Raw genomic sequence first — 16324 nt, 5'->3', positions numbered from 1 at the left:
TGATTCCAATGTGCTACCATGGTCGCAAACTACTTGTTTAGGCTTCACATCAGCATAACGTAAATTTCAGCCTTTATGATTTTGTATCTTATTCTTAAATATACGTGGTCAAGTCAGGAGCCCTGTACCTCTGGCTAAAATTTATGGGGGAATAATTGTTGAGTGTTCTGGGGAGAGGATTTCCCCCGGCCGGTTGCCCTGGGGTCGAGGCTGACGTCTGACCGCCGCAGGGTGTCCGAGCAGAGCCGCGCTCCACAGGGTCTCAATGGCTGATCTTTTGGAAGCAGATCACCAGGATCCTTCCCAGGCACCTCTGGGTGGATTTGAACCTCCGCCCTCTTGGTTGGTGTTTGAGTGTGTTAATTGCACCACATAGGGACTCCTCCTACCAGGATACCAACAAAAACCCATTGCCATCGAGTAAATTCTGACTCATAGCGACCCTGTAGAACACAGTAGAACTGCCCCACAGGGCTTCCGAGGCTGTAAATTCTGTCGGAAGCAGACTGCCACATCTTTCTGCAGGGGAGCAGCTGGTAAGTTAAAACCACTGACCTTCTGGTTAACAGCCGAGGGCTTTAGTCATTGTACCACCAGGACTCTCTCCTACCAGGATCCAAAAAAGAAAAAAAGCCTGTTGCGGTAGAGTCACTTCGGACTCATAGTGATCCTACAGGACAGAGTGGAACTGCCCCCATAGGGTTTCCTTGGCTGTAAAACTTTAAGGAAGCAGACTACCACATCTTTCTCCCATAGAGGGCTGGTGGGTTGAAACCGCCAGCTTTTTGTTTCGCAGCCAAGCACTTTAACCACTGCGCCACCAGGAGTCTTTCCTGTACACATGAAGACCCGGAAATGTCTGAGAATTCACTCCCTGCTACTCCCTTCCCAGGCCTTTAGCCAATGGCTGACAGGTGTGAGTGAGAGGATGGAAGCCCAGCTCCCTTCTTTCCAATAATTGTGCTCTTGATGTAGCTTACACTCTTGAGTTTCCCTGTGGGATCAGGCTGAAGCCACCCTTTTTCCTTTCCTGTCCTGCTTCTCTCACTCCCTTACCGATTTCTGTTATACTTTCATAATAAATCATTTGTGCACAAATCCTTATCTCAGGATCAGCTTCAGGAAACCCAACCTAAGAGAGTAAACTTTGTGGAGTTTTGTCACTTTTAGCTATATTAAAATTCTGTCTGGCTTTTAATAATACAGCTTATAGCTTTTCAGAGGTGTAGAACCTGTATATATGCGCTATTGGCTTACATACCTTTTTCCCGTAAAAACCAAACCTGTTGCCAGTGAGTCGATTCCAACTCATACTGACGCTATAGGACAGAGTAGAACTACCCACAGAGTTTCCAAGGAGCACCTGGTAGAGTCGATCTCCCAAACTTCTGGTTAGCAGCCATAGCTCTTAACCACTACACCCCCAGGTTTCCTACATACTGTCTTAAAAAAAAAAACTGTCTTAGGCTTTATTTATTCCTTCTTAGGAAGAGTAGTTAAGAGCTACAGCTGCTAACCAAAAGGTCGGCAGTTCAACCCACCAGGCACTCCTTGGAAACAATATGGTGCAGGTCTACTGCAGGCTCGCTATGAGTTGGAATCGACTCAATAGGAATGGGTTTGGTGTGGTTTTTTTTTTTTTTTTTTTAATGAAGGAAGTAGTTCAGTTGTGGAATACTCTCCTTCGATGCTGGAGACCCAGGTTTGATTTCCAGCCAATGCACCTCAAGCGCAGTCACCACCTCCCCTGTGTCTGTAGAGGCTTGGGTGTGGCTCTAATGCTGAACAGGTTCCAGTAGAGCTTCCAGACTCGAAGATGGACTAGGAAGAAAAAAAAAACCAAACCCATTGCCGTCGAGTCGAAGGCCTGGAAATCAGCCAATGAAAATGCTATGGATCACAAAGATCATGGGGCTGGGACAGGATCAGGGCAGTGTTTCATTCCATTGTGCATGGGGTCACCAAGAGTTAAGGACAACTAGCAGCAACAACAACATGAAGACAAGCAGGGAAGTTACCCTTTAAGAAGCCACTGAGTCAGCTGAGCTGAACCCTCCTCTCCTGGAGAACTTGGTAGCTCCTAGGGGCAGAGTTTGGAGGAACATAAGTAAGGAAGTGAGCAGGGAGGAATTGGTTGACCATTGTAAGCAGAGTGGAAACAGATTGGTCAGGTTGGTGTTGGGGAACTTGGAAGAGGGATGGTAAGAGCAAAGAAAAAAGGGTAGTCACATGACTAGAGACATGAATGGACTTTTAAATCATCTGAAAGAACACACCCCAAAACCCACTGCCATTGAGTCAATTCCAACTCACAGCAACCCTATAGGACAGAGTAGAACTGCCCCATAGGGTTTCCAAGGCTGCAAATCTTCATGGAAGCAGACTGCCACATCTATCTTCTGTGGAGCAGCTGGTGGTTTGAGCCATCGACCCTTTGGTTAGCAACTAAGCACTTAACCACTGTACCACCAGGGCTCCTCAAAAGTGCACAAATAAAACCTAAAATGGGTTTATGGCAATTTCTGTGGCAGCAGAGAATTTGTTAAGGCAGGTACGACGGTGGCCACCAGGTGGTGCTCTGACTGTATTCACTGTGCTAGAGCACCAACAGCAAGCCTTTGGTTTTCAACGAGCCTTAGATTTTTCCCACTCCTCTGCTCTCAGCCTTTAAGGGCTCTAACTAGAGGTCTGTCACACTCCAGCCATAGTCAGCCAGCCTATTATTAGTGCCAAGCCTTCCTCTTGGAGCAATGACAGTGTAAATTTCAGCAACGGCAGAAAGGGGACAAATACAGCTGTTGTGCATTTTAGAATAATGGCTACAGGCCATTTGGAAGACAGCTTTATAATAACAGCAGTTATACAGGCTTATACAATATTTTACTTTCCTACTTTATTCCCCTTCAGTACTTTGTATCGTGAACTTGTTAATCCATTCAATTCATGTGAGTTTGGAATTATCAGCCCCATTTTGCAAACTAAGGCTTCTACCCTCCATGGAAGCTGCCATGCTGTGATGTGGTGATTTGGTGAAAAGCAGGTAAAATTGTACACTACAGATTAGTAAGTAAGCACAAGAAAGCTTGTGCATACCTTGCTTATTGAGTAGTCCATCCCTGCTCTGACAGAACCAAAGGGAGGCCTAATCCACCTGCATCTGTTTCTCGTGTTTCTCCTTTTCCCTGCTTGGTAGCTGGTTCTGGAGCAAATCTAATAAAAGCAGCCTTGCTCGAAGCCAGGTTGTCATTCTCACGCATCCTTTGTGAGACAGGTGGGGAAAGGATAGTATATTGAATACGATTGTGGAAAAGCTTGGCACTTCTTGGTTCAGTGCCATCCTCCTTGATTAAGCCCAAATTCTTTTCTGATCATTTGTTAATTCTTCCCTGCCTTTCCTTCTCAAACATTTTATGAGCACTTACCAGGGGTCAAGTTCTGGACTGGAGATACAAAGATGAATGAAACACGGCTCTCTACCATCCAGAAATCTCGGAATTCTGAGCTCTGGAACAGATAGAAAAGTACTAAGCAAATACTTGTAATACACGTGGATAAGTGCTGTAATGAAGGCATACACAAGGCCCTGTAAGGTCAAGGAGTGGGTCATGGTGTGCTAGAAGATGGTTAGTTACCACCTAGCGAAAGGAGTCCTGATATGTAGTGTTTGCTGATTGCCATGTGTTAAATAGTCCCATCACCACTGGTTTCAAGCTACCAACCTGATGTCACTGAACACAGAGTTGGGAAGCATTGTGCTAAAGTGGCTCTTTCGAGGCAGTAAGAGCCAGTTCCAGCACTCCACCTGGATTTGGGCCTTGTGAGACCCTGGGCCTTAACTTTTATCCTCTACGACTTCCCATAGAATGTCATGTCACAAAGGACCAGAGCCATGGGGGACTTTCTTTCTTTTAGGTACCAAAAACATGTACATTGCTGTTAACAATGAAAAAAATGTTTTTTAAGTTTTATTGTGCTTTAGGTGAAAGTTTACGGAGCATATTAGTTTCCCACTCAAAAAATTTATACACAAATTGTTTCGTGCCGTTGGTTGCCATCCCTACAGTGTGTCAGCACTCTCCTCCCTGCCTCCCTCCTGGGTTCCCGTTTCCATTCTTCCGATTTTCCTGTCTTTCAGTGGCTTCCTTTGCCCTAGTCAACTTGTGCTGATTTCTCCTATTTTGTGTACTGTGTTGCCTTTCCCTTTGCCAAAGCTAACACATGTCTACTATCTAGTTAGCGGTTTCTCCTCCCTGCCCCTCCCTCCCTTGTAACCATCAAAGATTGCTTTTTTCTGTGTGTAAACCTTTTCATGAGTTTTTACAACAGTGGTCTCATACAATAATTGTCCTTTTGTGATTGACTTATTTCGTGCAGCCGAATGCCCTCCATGTCCATCCATGTTGTGAGCTGTTTTGAGGGTCCATCCTTGTTCTTTATGGTTGTGTAGTGCTCCGTTGTGTGTATGCACCAGAATTTGTTTATCCTTTCATCTGTTGATGGGCACTTAGGTTGTTTCCATCTTTTTGCTGTTGTGAATAATGCTGCAGTGAGCATGGATGTGTGTATAAAGATGAAATTCTGAACCAAAGGAAAATCAAATATTGAGCGTGACTTTGGACTTGAAGTGGCGCCCCAATGATTACCTTGATATTTGTTTCGAGAGCAACGCTATGGAGTTAAAGAAATTTCATGTGGAACTTTACTCATCAAATGCTTGAATTTGGCTAAAGAGTCCTTTCCTTCTTCTCTTCTCCAGCTTGACCAGATGCGCTCAGAAAACTTGGTTCCCCCGAATATGTACATCTGTCAAAATTCCCGTCAGTTTTTGCACGAATGCTAAGGGAGTGAACAAAGGGAGTTAGTGATTAACTTCAAAGAACTTTGTTGGAGAGGAATAAAGATATTTAAGGCCTATTTTGTGAACTAATTGCATTTGCATATTTATGGGATTTCCTGATATAGCAGTAATTAAAAACTATTTAGTAGTCTTAAAGGACACATAACTCAGTTGCTGTTTGCATAATAAACACTTCCTTTTTATGTTTGCATAATAAGCCCTCTCCCCCTGCTTCTTCCAAAAGACATTGGTGGATGTAAGACGTGTCCTATCTTACCTGGAAATAACGGAGAAACAGAGTGGCAAGATTCATGGGAGTGTGCAGAGAGGTCTTCAGAAATAAATGCATTTCTAGATACTCTCTTATTAGATAGGCCTGGCCCGACCTGCTATCAGCGAATGGCAGATTCAAAACTCAGATTAAGTCTTTGTTTCTTTTGCCCTGGTGATATTACTCAAGGAGCCTGAATTCATAGCCCCTGATGAATCCAATTCTAGATTTTAAAATACTGATCTGCTTGAAAAGTCAGAATGGGGTTTGCCCCCATCCTCATCTTCACAAGGAGATGTCTCAGGGGAGTGAAATCCTTGACTAATGAATTCTGAGCAAGAATGTGTGACTGAAAAGCTTTCTCTAGATGAGAAGTGCTGTATTTAAAGAGCGGAGAAGAGTCAGTGTTCACGAAAAATGACAGGTGGGGACAAGACAAATCTGAAAGCACTTAGTAAGCAAATTAAGCCCAGACAGGATGAAACATTAAGGTTAGAAAAAGAAAGATCTTAGCCAGTGGATGATACAGAGCCAGAGTGGGGAGTGACCAAGGAAAGATAAGGAAGCATGTACATATAAACGACTTTGAAGACAAGTTGCTCAAAACCATTCCCATCTTCTGGCAGAATCTGTCAGCCAGTAAAGAGCTGTAATGGGCAAGATCACCAGACTGTTGTTAAATAAGCTAATGAAGGTCGTAACATACCTGTATTACACATTATTAGCAATGGCCTTCCAGTAACAGATGGGTACATGAGTAAGTGCAAAGAAAAGGGAGGGAAAGCATGCCCCAGGAGGTCTGACTTAGAGTCGTGGCTTACTAAAATTCGTGGCAAGAATAAGTCAATCCTCATCTCAATCAAGCCTCTGCATAAAGGGAAGCTTCTGTGTTTCCTTCCGGTAAAAAGTGCTGCCTACATGGATATGCTGTCTGCAGCTTGCCTTTCTCTTGTCCCAATTCATCTCCTAGGTAGAAGCTGATGATTGGGAGAACTGATGGGAAGTGCTGGGACTTCAAGAGCCACGTCAATCTTTTGTGAGCCCACCTCTTGATGAGGTTCCCCCCCCTCCAAAGCACTTAGTTACCAAGTGCTACCATAGCAAAAAATACCACAAGTGGGTGGCTTTAAAGAAGAGGCATTTATCTTCTCACAGCTCTGGAGGATAAAAGTCCCAATCAGGGCCGTGGCCGTGTGAATTCCTTCTGTGAGACTTTCTCATCGTTTCTGGAGTCTTCCAGCAATCCTTGGAGTTCCTTTGCTTGTAGATGGGCCTTTACGTGGCACCTGTCTTCCCTCTGTGTGTGTATATGTGTATACTCTATTTTATAAGACACTACTTAGAAGTGATGAAGTTTAAGACACACTCTACTCTGGTGTGACCACATTAACAGAACACATTAACATAACAAAAGAAAACCCCCATTTCCAAATAGGGTCAGAGTTACTGGTACAGGTACAGGAGTTAACACATACTTTGTGGAGATGTAATTCAATCTATAACAGAGTATTTTTCAAATATAATTTATATAACTTTGTATAGGGTCGCTATGAGTCAGAATCGACTCGATGGCACTGGGGTTTTTTTTTTTTTTTTAGTATCAAAGTTCCTCCACCAGGTTGCATTGAATATTTTTCTTTTTATTCTGAAATATTTCCAAACTTTCAGCAAAATTGGAAGAACAGTAGAAAGACCTCCCCACCAACCGTTGGAGAGTAAGTTGTCAACATGATGCCCCTTCACCACAGAATACTTCCTTACATGTTGTTCTTAGAAACATCCTTTTACATCATCTCAATATAATCAAAATCAGGAAATAAACATTGATACATTACTACCATCTTATCCACAGATCCCATTTGAGTTTCACCAATTCTTCTCAAAGTGTCATGTTGTAACAAAAGAATCCAGCCCAGGGTCACACACTGCATTTTTCCCTTCATGCCTCCTTCATCTTTAGTTTGCTATGGAGACCCTGGGTGGTGCAAACAGTTAATATGCTCAGCTGCTAACCAAAAGGTTGGAGGTTTGAGTCCACCCAGAGGCTCCTTGGAAGAAGGATCGGGCCATCTATTTACAAAAAACCAGCCACTGAAAACCCCCTAGAGCACAGTTCTACTCTGACACACGTGAAATAGCCACTAGTCAGAATCAGCCGGAGGACAACTGTTTTTTTGTTCGCTACGGTTTCACAGTGTTTTCTTAACTTTCATGACCCTGACAATTTTGAAGAGTACATGCCAGTGATTTTGTGGAATGTCCCACAATATGAGGTCTTCTCCTGTTTGCTCCTGAATAGATTGAGGTTATGAATTTTTTGGCAGAAGTGGGAGTCCCTGGGTGGTGTAAACAGTTAATTGCTCAACTACTAACCAAAAGGTTGGCGTTTGAACCCACCCAGAAGGGCCTTTGAGGAAAGGCCTGGTGATCTGCTTCTGAAAGATCATAGCCTTGAAAACCTTACAAAGTGCGGTTCTACTCTACAACATATGGGGTTGCCATGAGCTGGAATGGACTTGAGGGCATCTGGTTTCTTTGGATCACGGAAGTGCTGCTGTGGCTTCTCAATTCATCCTATTTGGTGACAAGCAACTCCCGTTACTGGTGACGTTAGCTTTCATCACTAGAGTAACATATTGTCTGTCAGGTCTCTTCACTGAAAAGTTTTTTTTTTATTCTTTGTAGGGTCACTATGAGTCGGAATCGACTCGACGGCACTGGGTCTGGGTTTTGTAATTACTACACATTTTGTGTAAATATGTTATTCTTCATCAAACTAGTTTTAGTATCCACTGATATTTCTTGGGTGCATTAATTATTACTATGAAGAGCCCGGAAACCCTGGTGGCATAGTGGTTAAGTGCTATGGCTGCTAACCAAAGGGTTGGCAGTTCAAATCTGCCAGGCGCTCCTTGGAAACTCTATGGGGCAATTCTACTCTGTCCTATAGGGTCGCTATGAGTCGGAATCAACTCGACGGCACTGGGTTTGGTTTGATTTGGTATGAAGAGCCCATCATTCCTTCTACACTTATTAATTGGCGTTCTAATTTAAGGAAAAGAGTTTTCTCCTTCCCATTCATTTATTTATTTAAATAAGTATGGACTTGTGGGTTATTATTTTATTTAAACCAAAAGTAGACTCATTGCCTCCGAGTTAATTTCAACTCATAGCGACCCTACATTTGTTTAGTGGGTTTTTTTTTTTTTTTTAATTCATGACCATCATTAGTGATTTTGATGCTCAAATTGTCCCAGATTTGCCCCAGGTGAGCCCATTCAAGCTGGCTCTTTTGATCACAGCCCCATCATTCTTATTCTTTTTTTTTTTTTTTCAGCTGAGTATTTAATTTTTAAACAGTTTTATTGTGGTGAAATATACACACCAAAACATGTCGATGAAGCACCTCATCATTCTTTTTTTTATTGTACTTTACACAAAGGTTTACAGAACAAACTAGCTTCTCATCAGTCAGTGCACACATTGTTCTATGACATTGTTTAACGATCCCACGACAAGACAACATTCTCTGCTCTCAACCCTGGGTTCCCCATCACCAGCTTTCTTGTTCCCTCCTGCCTTCCAGTCCCTGCCCCGGGCCTGGCGCGCCCTTTCAGTTTTGCTTTGTTCCATGGGTCTGTTCAATCTTTGGCTGAAGGGTGAACCTCAGAAGTGGCCTCATTACCGAGCTGAAACAGTGTCCGGGGGCCATACTCTCAGGGTTTCTGCAGTCTCTGTCAGGCCAGCAAGTCTGGTCTTTCTTTTACCTCATTATTCTTTTAGCACTCCTTTACTATCTGATACAAGATGTCCTTCTATGTTTTCCCTGACCCAGCCCAGGTATCACTGCTCCTTGTCCCTCTAGTAGACAAAGCTAGGGAATACATGTATGTATAAACACATACACACATACTTATATCTGTACTTACTTCTATATTAATCTCTCTCTCTCTCTATAAAACCTTGAGTTCACACTGATACCTCTAAAACCAACTCATTCAATATTTCTCCTTTTCCATATTTGTAACTCCCTTTACCAACAGTGGAGTCCCGGTGGTCCAGTGGTTAAGTGATACCACTGCTAACCAAAAGGTCAGCAGTTCAAATCCACCAGCCCTTCCTTGGAGACCCTAGGGGGTAGCTCTACTCTGTCCTCTAGGGTTTCTATGGGTCAGAATTGACTTGATGGGCAATGGGTTTGGGTGTTTTTGGTTTTACCAACAGTAGGAAACCAGTCAAGCTACATTTTATTGGCAGATGAAAATTAGAAGAACACCATGGATTCTAAACAAAGAGACTAAATAATTAGGAGAACAGGAATCAGATATATGCTTCTTTCCCCTTAATTTGCTCTGTCAAAGCTTACCTCAAACCTATGCCTCTACAATCCCATTTATAATCAAAAGCAGGCAGATATATTAGAAATGGTATGAAAGTTTTTGTTTCTAGAGCATCTAGGGGTCTACCAATGAAGGATAGAGTTATTATACAGAATTATGAATGCTTTTTCCTTAATAACAAAAAGTCAATGGGCACTCAATCAAAAAATGAAAAGATACAAACACTTTTAATTGAGCGGTGTTAAACTTTAATAGTTCTCATCTTCAATAGGCCTAGAAGCATCCTTTCACTTTCTGAAGTGTGGGCAGTGAAAATTTAAGAAGCACTCCTATTTATCAAAAACCAATGTTTCTTTTAATTAAAGGGGCTTAGGAAACACAGAAAGCACTTTTTCCATTGTATTGTTAGTAGTTGTTCTCCATTAGACAATTCCAGGTTTCCATTAGCTTTGTGTAACTCGAGAGCCCAATAACCCTTGCGAAACGCTGAAGATGTTACTGCAAAAGTCTGATTTAGAACAGCTATTTGGATCTCAATTATTAATGAAATTAGCGTCCTGGATGTCAGCAAGAGCATTGCCTTAGGTAAAGGCTATAACGGAAATCATATTAGTGTAGAATTTCCTCTCCTTAGGGGCTCCTCTTGGATTACATTATTCACTTAGCTATCTCGTGCCGGGGAAATTGAAATGTTGGCCAGGATCTAATCTGGGGGCAGAACCAAATGGAGAAGTTAAGGGGTATTGTGATAGCATTCATTCCAAAACATTTGTGTGGTGCAGGTTTTCCCTTTGGTCTCATTTAGTGTTTACAAAATAGCCCCAGTGCGGTTAGCACAAACTAGAAAACAGAGAAGAACCAAGTGGAGAGGAACACTTTTAGGAAAAATTGGCGGCATTCTATCCGATAAGCAACTTTGCCTTCCTCCTCTTTGGGACCTTCCCAGGAACATCTGCAAGTATAATGACTCATCTGTGGTCCCTCATCCTGGTGGTTGCTTCAGGTAAGTCCTTTTAATGGTTTTGCTAGGCTTTGAGTAATAATTATTAGAAGCTAGAAACAATTTTTTTTTTATATGTATGCTGTGCTATGTAACTCCTCACGAGTGTTTGTTTTCATTTATCATCTGAAAAACGCCAAACCTGTGAAGCTACATGGAGACGTATTTATGACTTCAGTCCTACAATTACAGATACACATACATACAGGGTCATACAGTGGGGGTTTTTACACTTGAAAAATGCTCTTAAATGTTATAATTATTAAGTAAGGGTCTTCTCTAGAAATTCAAGATCTCTTTGCAGCAATTTACATTAAGAGTTTAAGGCATTCTTTTTCAGATTTGTTTTTATATCTGGATAATATATTTTTATTATTCAAATTAGTCTTGTCTTTATTATAAGCTTTTAGAAGCCTAGAGAAGAATCTCTTGCATATGTCATGGCTCCAGACACCTGGATATCGTTTTGGCATTGGAGGTTTTCTGCCTAGCCTTACAAAGTCTATAGAGGTGATGAGTATATCTCTAAAGACAGATTCTATAAGCTTGCAGGTTTTGAGTGTACTATTGTCTTTGAAAATATTTTGGAAACTAATACCTTTTTTTCCTATATTTCTGGAACTGTACCTCCATACTACCAGTATTAACGCTACTGAATTAAACCATGCCATGTAGGATGCAATTGATTCTTAGTTGGTAAATGTGTACAAATCAAGAATTTATCTTTTTGCTGGTGTTTCCCAACACCCTCCTTCCTAGAGCTCATATCTGAATTTTCAAGTTTTTAAAATGCAACTGGAAGTGGAATGAGCTAACCAAGGAGACAAGTAAGGAACTTAGTAGCCAAGGATATGGAAATGATTTTTTATTGTGTAGAGAAGAAAAATGGCCACTTACCATTATCATTAAAGTATAAAAATCTTCAGTGTTGAACTTAGGGGGTAAGAGCACATCTTAACTATAAAAATGAAAACACAGAAAATTTCATTAAAGGCCAAATGGGTTTCTGAGCAGGAAATAATCGTGAACATTAAATTAAGTAAGATGAAATAGAAAAATGAAGGTAAGAAAACAGAAGAAATTCATTTTAACGATATCTCTTTGTAATGTTTTATATTATGGTTGATTTTTATCTCAAATCTGGTAGAAAAAGTGCTTTAATAGTATTTAGTAATCAGTGTTTGACTGTAAATCATATGGAGAACATTTATTGCAGAAAAACCCACCTTTCGCAATTTTACTTCATTAATATCAAAACAATTTATAAATATAAGAGCATTGAACAGATCACCAATATATGGCTGCCACCTGGAAGGACTGTGCTGGGTAGAAGGAGACCTGGATTAGTACAATTTAGCTGCTGCTCCACTACTCACCAGCCCTGTGACCTTGGACAAGTCAATTAATCTGTTGGAGATTCAGCTTCCCTGTAAGTTAACTGTTTTTTTGGGTATTTATGAAGATAGAATAAGATGAGATTGTGAAATTGTAAGGTGCAAAACAAATGTAAGATGTTATTAACCTGAAAAAACACACAAAATATAACACCAGGGTGTTTTCGCCCAATAACGTGTCTGTCTTAGATATCTAGCGCTGCTGAAACAGAAATATCACGAGTGGATGGCTTTAACAGAGAGGAATTTATTCTCTCACAGTCCAGTAAGCTATAAGTCCAAATTCAGGGTGTCAGCTCCAGGCAAAGGTTTTCTCTCTCTCTGTCAGCGCTGGAGGAAGGTCTTTATCATCAATCTTCCCCTATTCGAGGAGCTTCTCAGTGCAGGGACTCCTGGTCCAAGGGAGGTGCTATTCTCCTGGCTCTTGTTTCTTGGTAGTATGAGGTTCCCGGGTCTCTTTGCTCGCTTCTCTCTTTCATGTCTCAAAAGAGAGTGATTTAGACACAATCTAGCCTTGTAGGTTGAAAAAAAAAAAGTCCTGCCTTATTAACATAACTGCCACTAATCCCACCTCATTAACATCATAGAGGTAGGATTTACAACACATAGGAAAATCACATCAGGTGACAAAATGGTGGACAATCACACAATACTGGGAATCATGGCTAGACAAATTGATACATATTTGGGGGGACACAATTCAGTTAATGACAGTACTCCATGCAACATGTCAGTCTTCCTTTTGAAGGGTGATCCATAGCTGTTCATAATATTCCAAGGGAGCCAGCTCAATGTAGTATCATATTTAAGAGCATGGGCTTTGTATCCAGACCAGTTGTGTTTAAATTCCAGCCCCATCACTTGCAAACTGTGTGACCATGGTAAGCTAAGTATATAGTTCCTCATCTGCAGTCATCGTGCACACCTCACAGGGTTGTAGGGTGCCTGTCTCCTAAAGATTGGTGTGAGAGTTAAGTGAGATAATTCATGTGAAGGGCTTAGCCTACTTCCTGGCATACAGTAGGCACTCATTTGGCCTTAAGCGTTGTTACCACACACCTAAACCTCTATTTCCCTATAATCTCTCAGATACCTGTACGTCGGTGGTGCTTGTTACCTTCGAGTCGATTCTGATTAATGACAACCCCAGGTGTGCAGAGTAGACCTGCGTCCCTTCGGGTTTCCAAGGCTAGGCCTTTCGGAAGCAGATCACCAGGCCTTTCTTTCAAGGCGCCTCTGGGTGGGTTTGAATCGCCCAGCTTTCTGTTGGTAGGTCCAGCGCTTACACATTTGTGCCACCCAGGAACTCCAAGCTACGTAACGTTCTCTGAGAATCTTGAAGAGAGCATACTCACCAAAGAAAAAATGGCTTTTACTCAGAGTGCGCTGTAACACTTTGAGATACGCTTTTGAGAGAGCAACTCATTAAAACAGGGAAAACAAAGTAATAATTCTATTGTATTCTTATCTGTTTTTTTCTTTTAATCTATTTTCACCTAAAAGTACTTCATAGCTCAGCTGCTAACACATTCTCCTTTCCAGAAATCTTGTAAGTGAATTGTTTACAGCTGATTATTAGCATTCAAGGAGGAATCTTTTCGGGGTCTGTTGATAGCTCCCATCAGTGTCTGCTGAAACATCACTGAACTGTGAGTCATTTAGTTCTTGTGTGAATGTCACATTAGCTTTCAAGGGGCGTAATTTACTGTTAATTTATGGTCACTTAAATCCCTAATCTCTCGTCTGTAATTGATCTTTCTCCCAGGCACATTTGCATTCATAGTAGAAAATGTGATTTATTATTTCTTCCCATTTTAAACAAAGAACTCTTTCTCTTTTTGGTTTCTTCAAACACATTTCCATTTGCTTATTATTTTTCTGCTACCATTGCTGGTTTTTCTTTTGTTCCTAGTTCTAGCTTTTAGAACTTTCTCTCTTTTACCCAAAGACTTTGACGCAGACAAAGACGTTGAAACATTCTAGGAAGTATGTGTTTATCCGTAGGGAACTTACGGGTTGTTTCCTAGAAAGGATAACAGGGGGAATTTCAGTTTTATAGGCAGAGGGTGCAGAAACGACACTTTCATTTCTCAGAAATATGTTTTGATTCTGTCTCAGGTAGTTAGTCTCCTGTATTGAAACATGTACATTTCAGCGTTTCCCCGACTGAGACTTGAACTGGGGGCTTCCAAGCGAGGTAGGAGTGAAGTTGCCCAGAGGGAAGTTGGCAGAAAAAGCACTAGACCAGCTTCCCTTTGTGCTCCTGAGTCCTCTCCCCTGGAGGATGCCAGCAAGAAAGGGTCTCAGGTAGGGAGAGTCACAGCACATTTTTGACAATCACAGTAAAGAAAAGAAGAGAAGAGAGAAGAAAAGACCCTGAAAATGATGCCTTGTGCAAACCACCCACCCAAACCCTACACACCTGAGTAGCTGATGCCACTTACGCATCTTCATGGGTGAATGGTTAGTGAGTTAAAATGCTCATTAGATTCCCAGTGCTGATAATAATGAGGGTGACTATTCCACTGCCCACAGTGTGTCTGAAATTGCACCTCCAGCATTGTTGTTCATTTTTTGGTCACATTGACATGGATAAATCATAGAAATTGCTGCCTATGGCGGCAAGTGACATGACATCATTCATAAAGAAATGGGCATAAACAGGATTGTTGCACCAGGACCAGCTATCTCATTTACGGTTTCCTGCTGGATCCCTCATACCTTCAGCAGCTCATCAAAACAACCATCAAAACCACTGAGAGCCCAGGCGAATTCACGCACAGGACACTACAGATTAGATTTCACTCATGCGCTGTGGTAGGAGGTGTGCAATTTGCTTCAGTTCAACGACCTGGCGAAGCTTGGAGTTCCCTAAGGGCTAGCAAAGCTTGTGAGCAAAATATCTTTTTGCAGTTCAGAGAAAGCCCTCACAAATTTGTCACTTCCAATTCTTGGTGCTCATTTCTCTTGCTTTCTTTCCCTTGGCTTCCCCTGCCTCGACACCAATCACCGCTCTTCTGCAAATCAAGATTCCTGGGTCATAGGAAATGGTTGTTCCCTCCAACTAGAGAGAATTTTCCCAAAGCAAAGATCTCATTTTCTGACAAGTGCATTTCAGTGAAAGACGGATTGAGTGAGAAAAGAGATTGTTTCAGGAGAAAAGTATGAACTGGAATCTCATTCATCTCATTATTTAAAAATCCACACGATCTTTGAGTTCACTGATTTATCCATGTTTTTTCTTTCTTTCTATTTAAGTTTTAATTACAAGCGAAAAATCAAAAGGAAAAATCAAGGATGAAGTTAAATTTTGGCTAAGTGTAGGTGGGTTTCTTCTATGTGCCTGGAGGTAGTGATACAGGGATACAGAAAAGATTGTCTCTTCAACATGCATGATTGCTGTAAGAGTGGAATTATAAACATAGTTAAAAAAAAAAAAAAGCCAGAAAACCAAACCCATTGCCATCAAGTCGATTCCGACTCAGAGTAGAACAGCCCCATAGGGTTTCCAAGGAACGCCTGGTGGATTCAAACTGCTGACATTTTGGTTGGCAGCTGTAGCTCTTAACCACTATGCCACCAGGGTTTCCAGGTATAGTTTATATCCTTGGAAATGGGCTTGATTTATTTATCTTACAATGAGGTATCTCTACTGGGCACTTATGCCATTAGTTCATGTTAAAGAAGTATCTGCCAAAAAACTCCACTAGCTGGCTGTGGACTTATGCAGATTGGGGAGAGCTGAAAATCATATTCTACTAAGAGCCAATGAGTCCTGAACGGTCTGAAACATCCTAAAGATGTTAAATTCCTCTTATTTTTTTCCTCACAGTGTTAAGTTTCTTTTCCAGGAATCCAAGCCACAGATACATCTCATCCCAGGAATTCTGCTATACGTCATCTCACCAAGAATCTATTACAGAAATACCACAAAGAAGTGAGACCAGTTCACAACTGGAGCGAGGCCACTACTGTATACCTCGATCTATTTGTCCACGCAGTATTGGATGTGGTAAGAACCATCTCATGCTTTCCTATATATGTTACCCTCTTTGAAAACTACCTGTTGTTTACACAGGTGCCTGGGAGAGGTTATAGGTCCCTGGGTGGTGCATACAGTTTGTGCTTGGCTACTAACTGAAAGTTTGGTAGTTGAAAGTCCCGGCTATAGGGCAGTTCTACTCGGTCACGTGTGGCTTTGCCATGAGTCGGAGTCGATTCGTTGGCAGCTGGCTTAGCTTTGTTTTTTTCTTTCTTTTTTTTTTTAAACTACTTGATAACAACTTCTAGACTAGTGTTTGACCAAGCAAATAGACACCATAGCCTAGCCAAGTTGACACCATTACAAATTGTGAAGGTTTATTCCAGTCTGTGGCCTACCTATTCATTTTCTTAACGGGTTGTATGATGAAGTGCACTTTTATCAATACTTTATTTATGGTTAGTGCTTTCTGGGTCCTGTCTAAGAAATTTTTACTACTA

At 41.5% G+C, this 16324-nt stretch overlaps 1 protein-coding gene across 1 annotated transcript in view; it reads left to right on the top strand.

Moving 5' to 3' along the window:
• HTR3B (5-hydroxytryptamine receptor 3B) overlaps positions 1–16324 on the top strand; it is a 48015-nt gene that overhangs the window by 2731 nt on the left and 28960 nt on the right. Inside the window, exons 2-3 of the mRNA XM_010597951.3 lie at positions 10395–10451; positions 15694–15854. Coding sequence (XP_010596253.3) covers positions 10395–10451; positions 15694–15854 — 218 coding nt within the window. The remainder of the gene's footprint in view (positions 1–10394; positions 10452–15693; positions 15855–16324) is intronic.

The sequence above is a fragment of the Loxodonta africana genome, chromosome 15 (genome assembly GCF_030014295.1).
Source record: "Loxodonta africana isolate mLoxAfr1 chromosome 15, mLoxAfr1.hap2, whole genome shotgun sequence".
Lineage (NCBI taxonomy): Eukaryota > Metazoa > Chordata > Mammalia > Proboscidea > Elephantidae > Loxodonta > Loxodonta africana.
Note: the sequence above shows the minus strand (reverse complement) of the source record. Positions and strands in the feature narration are given on the sequence as shown.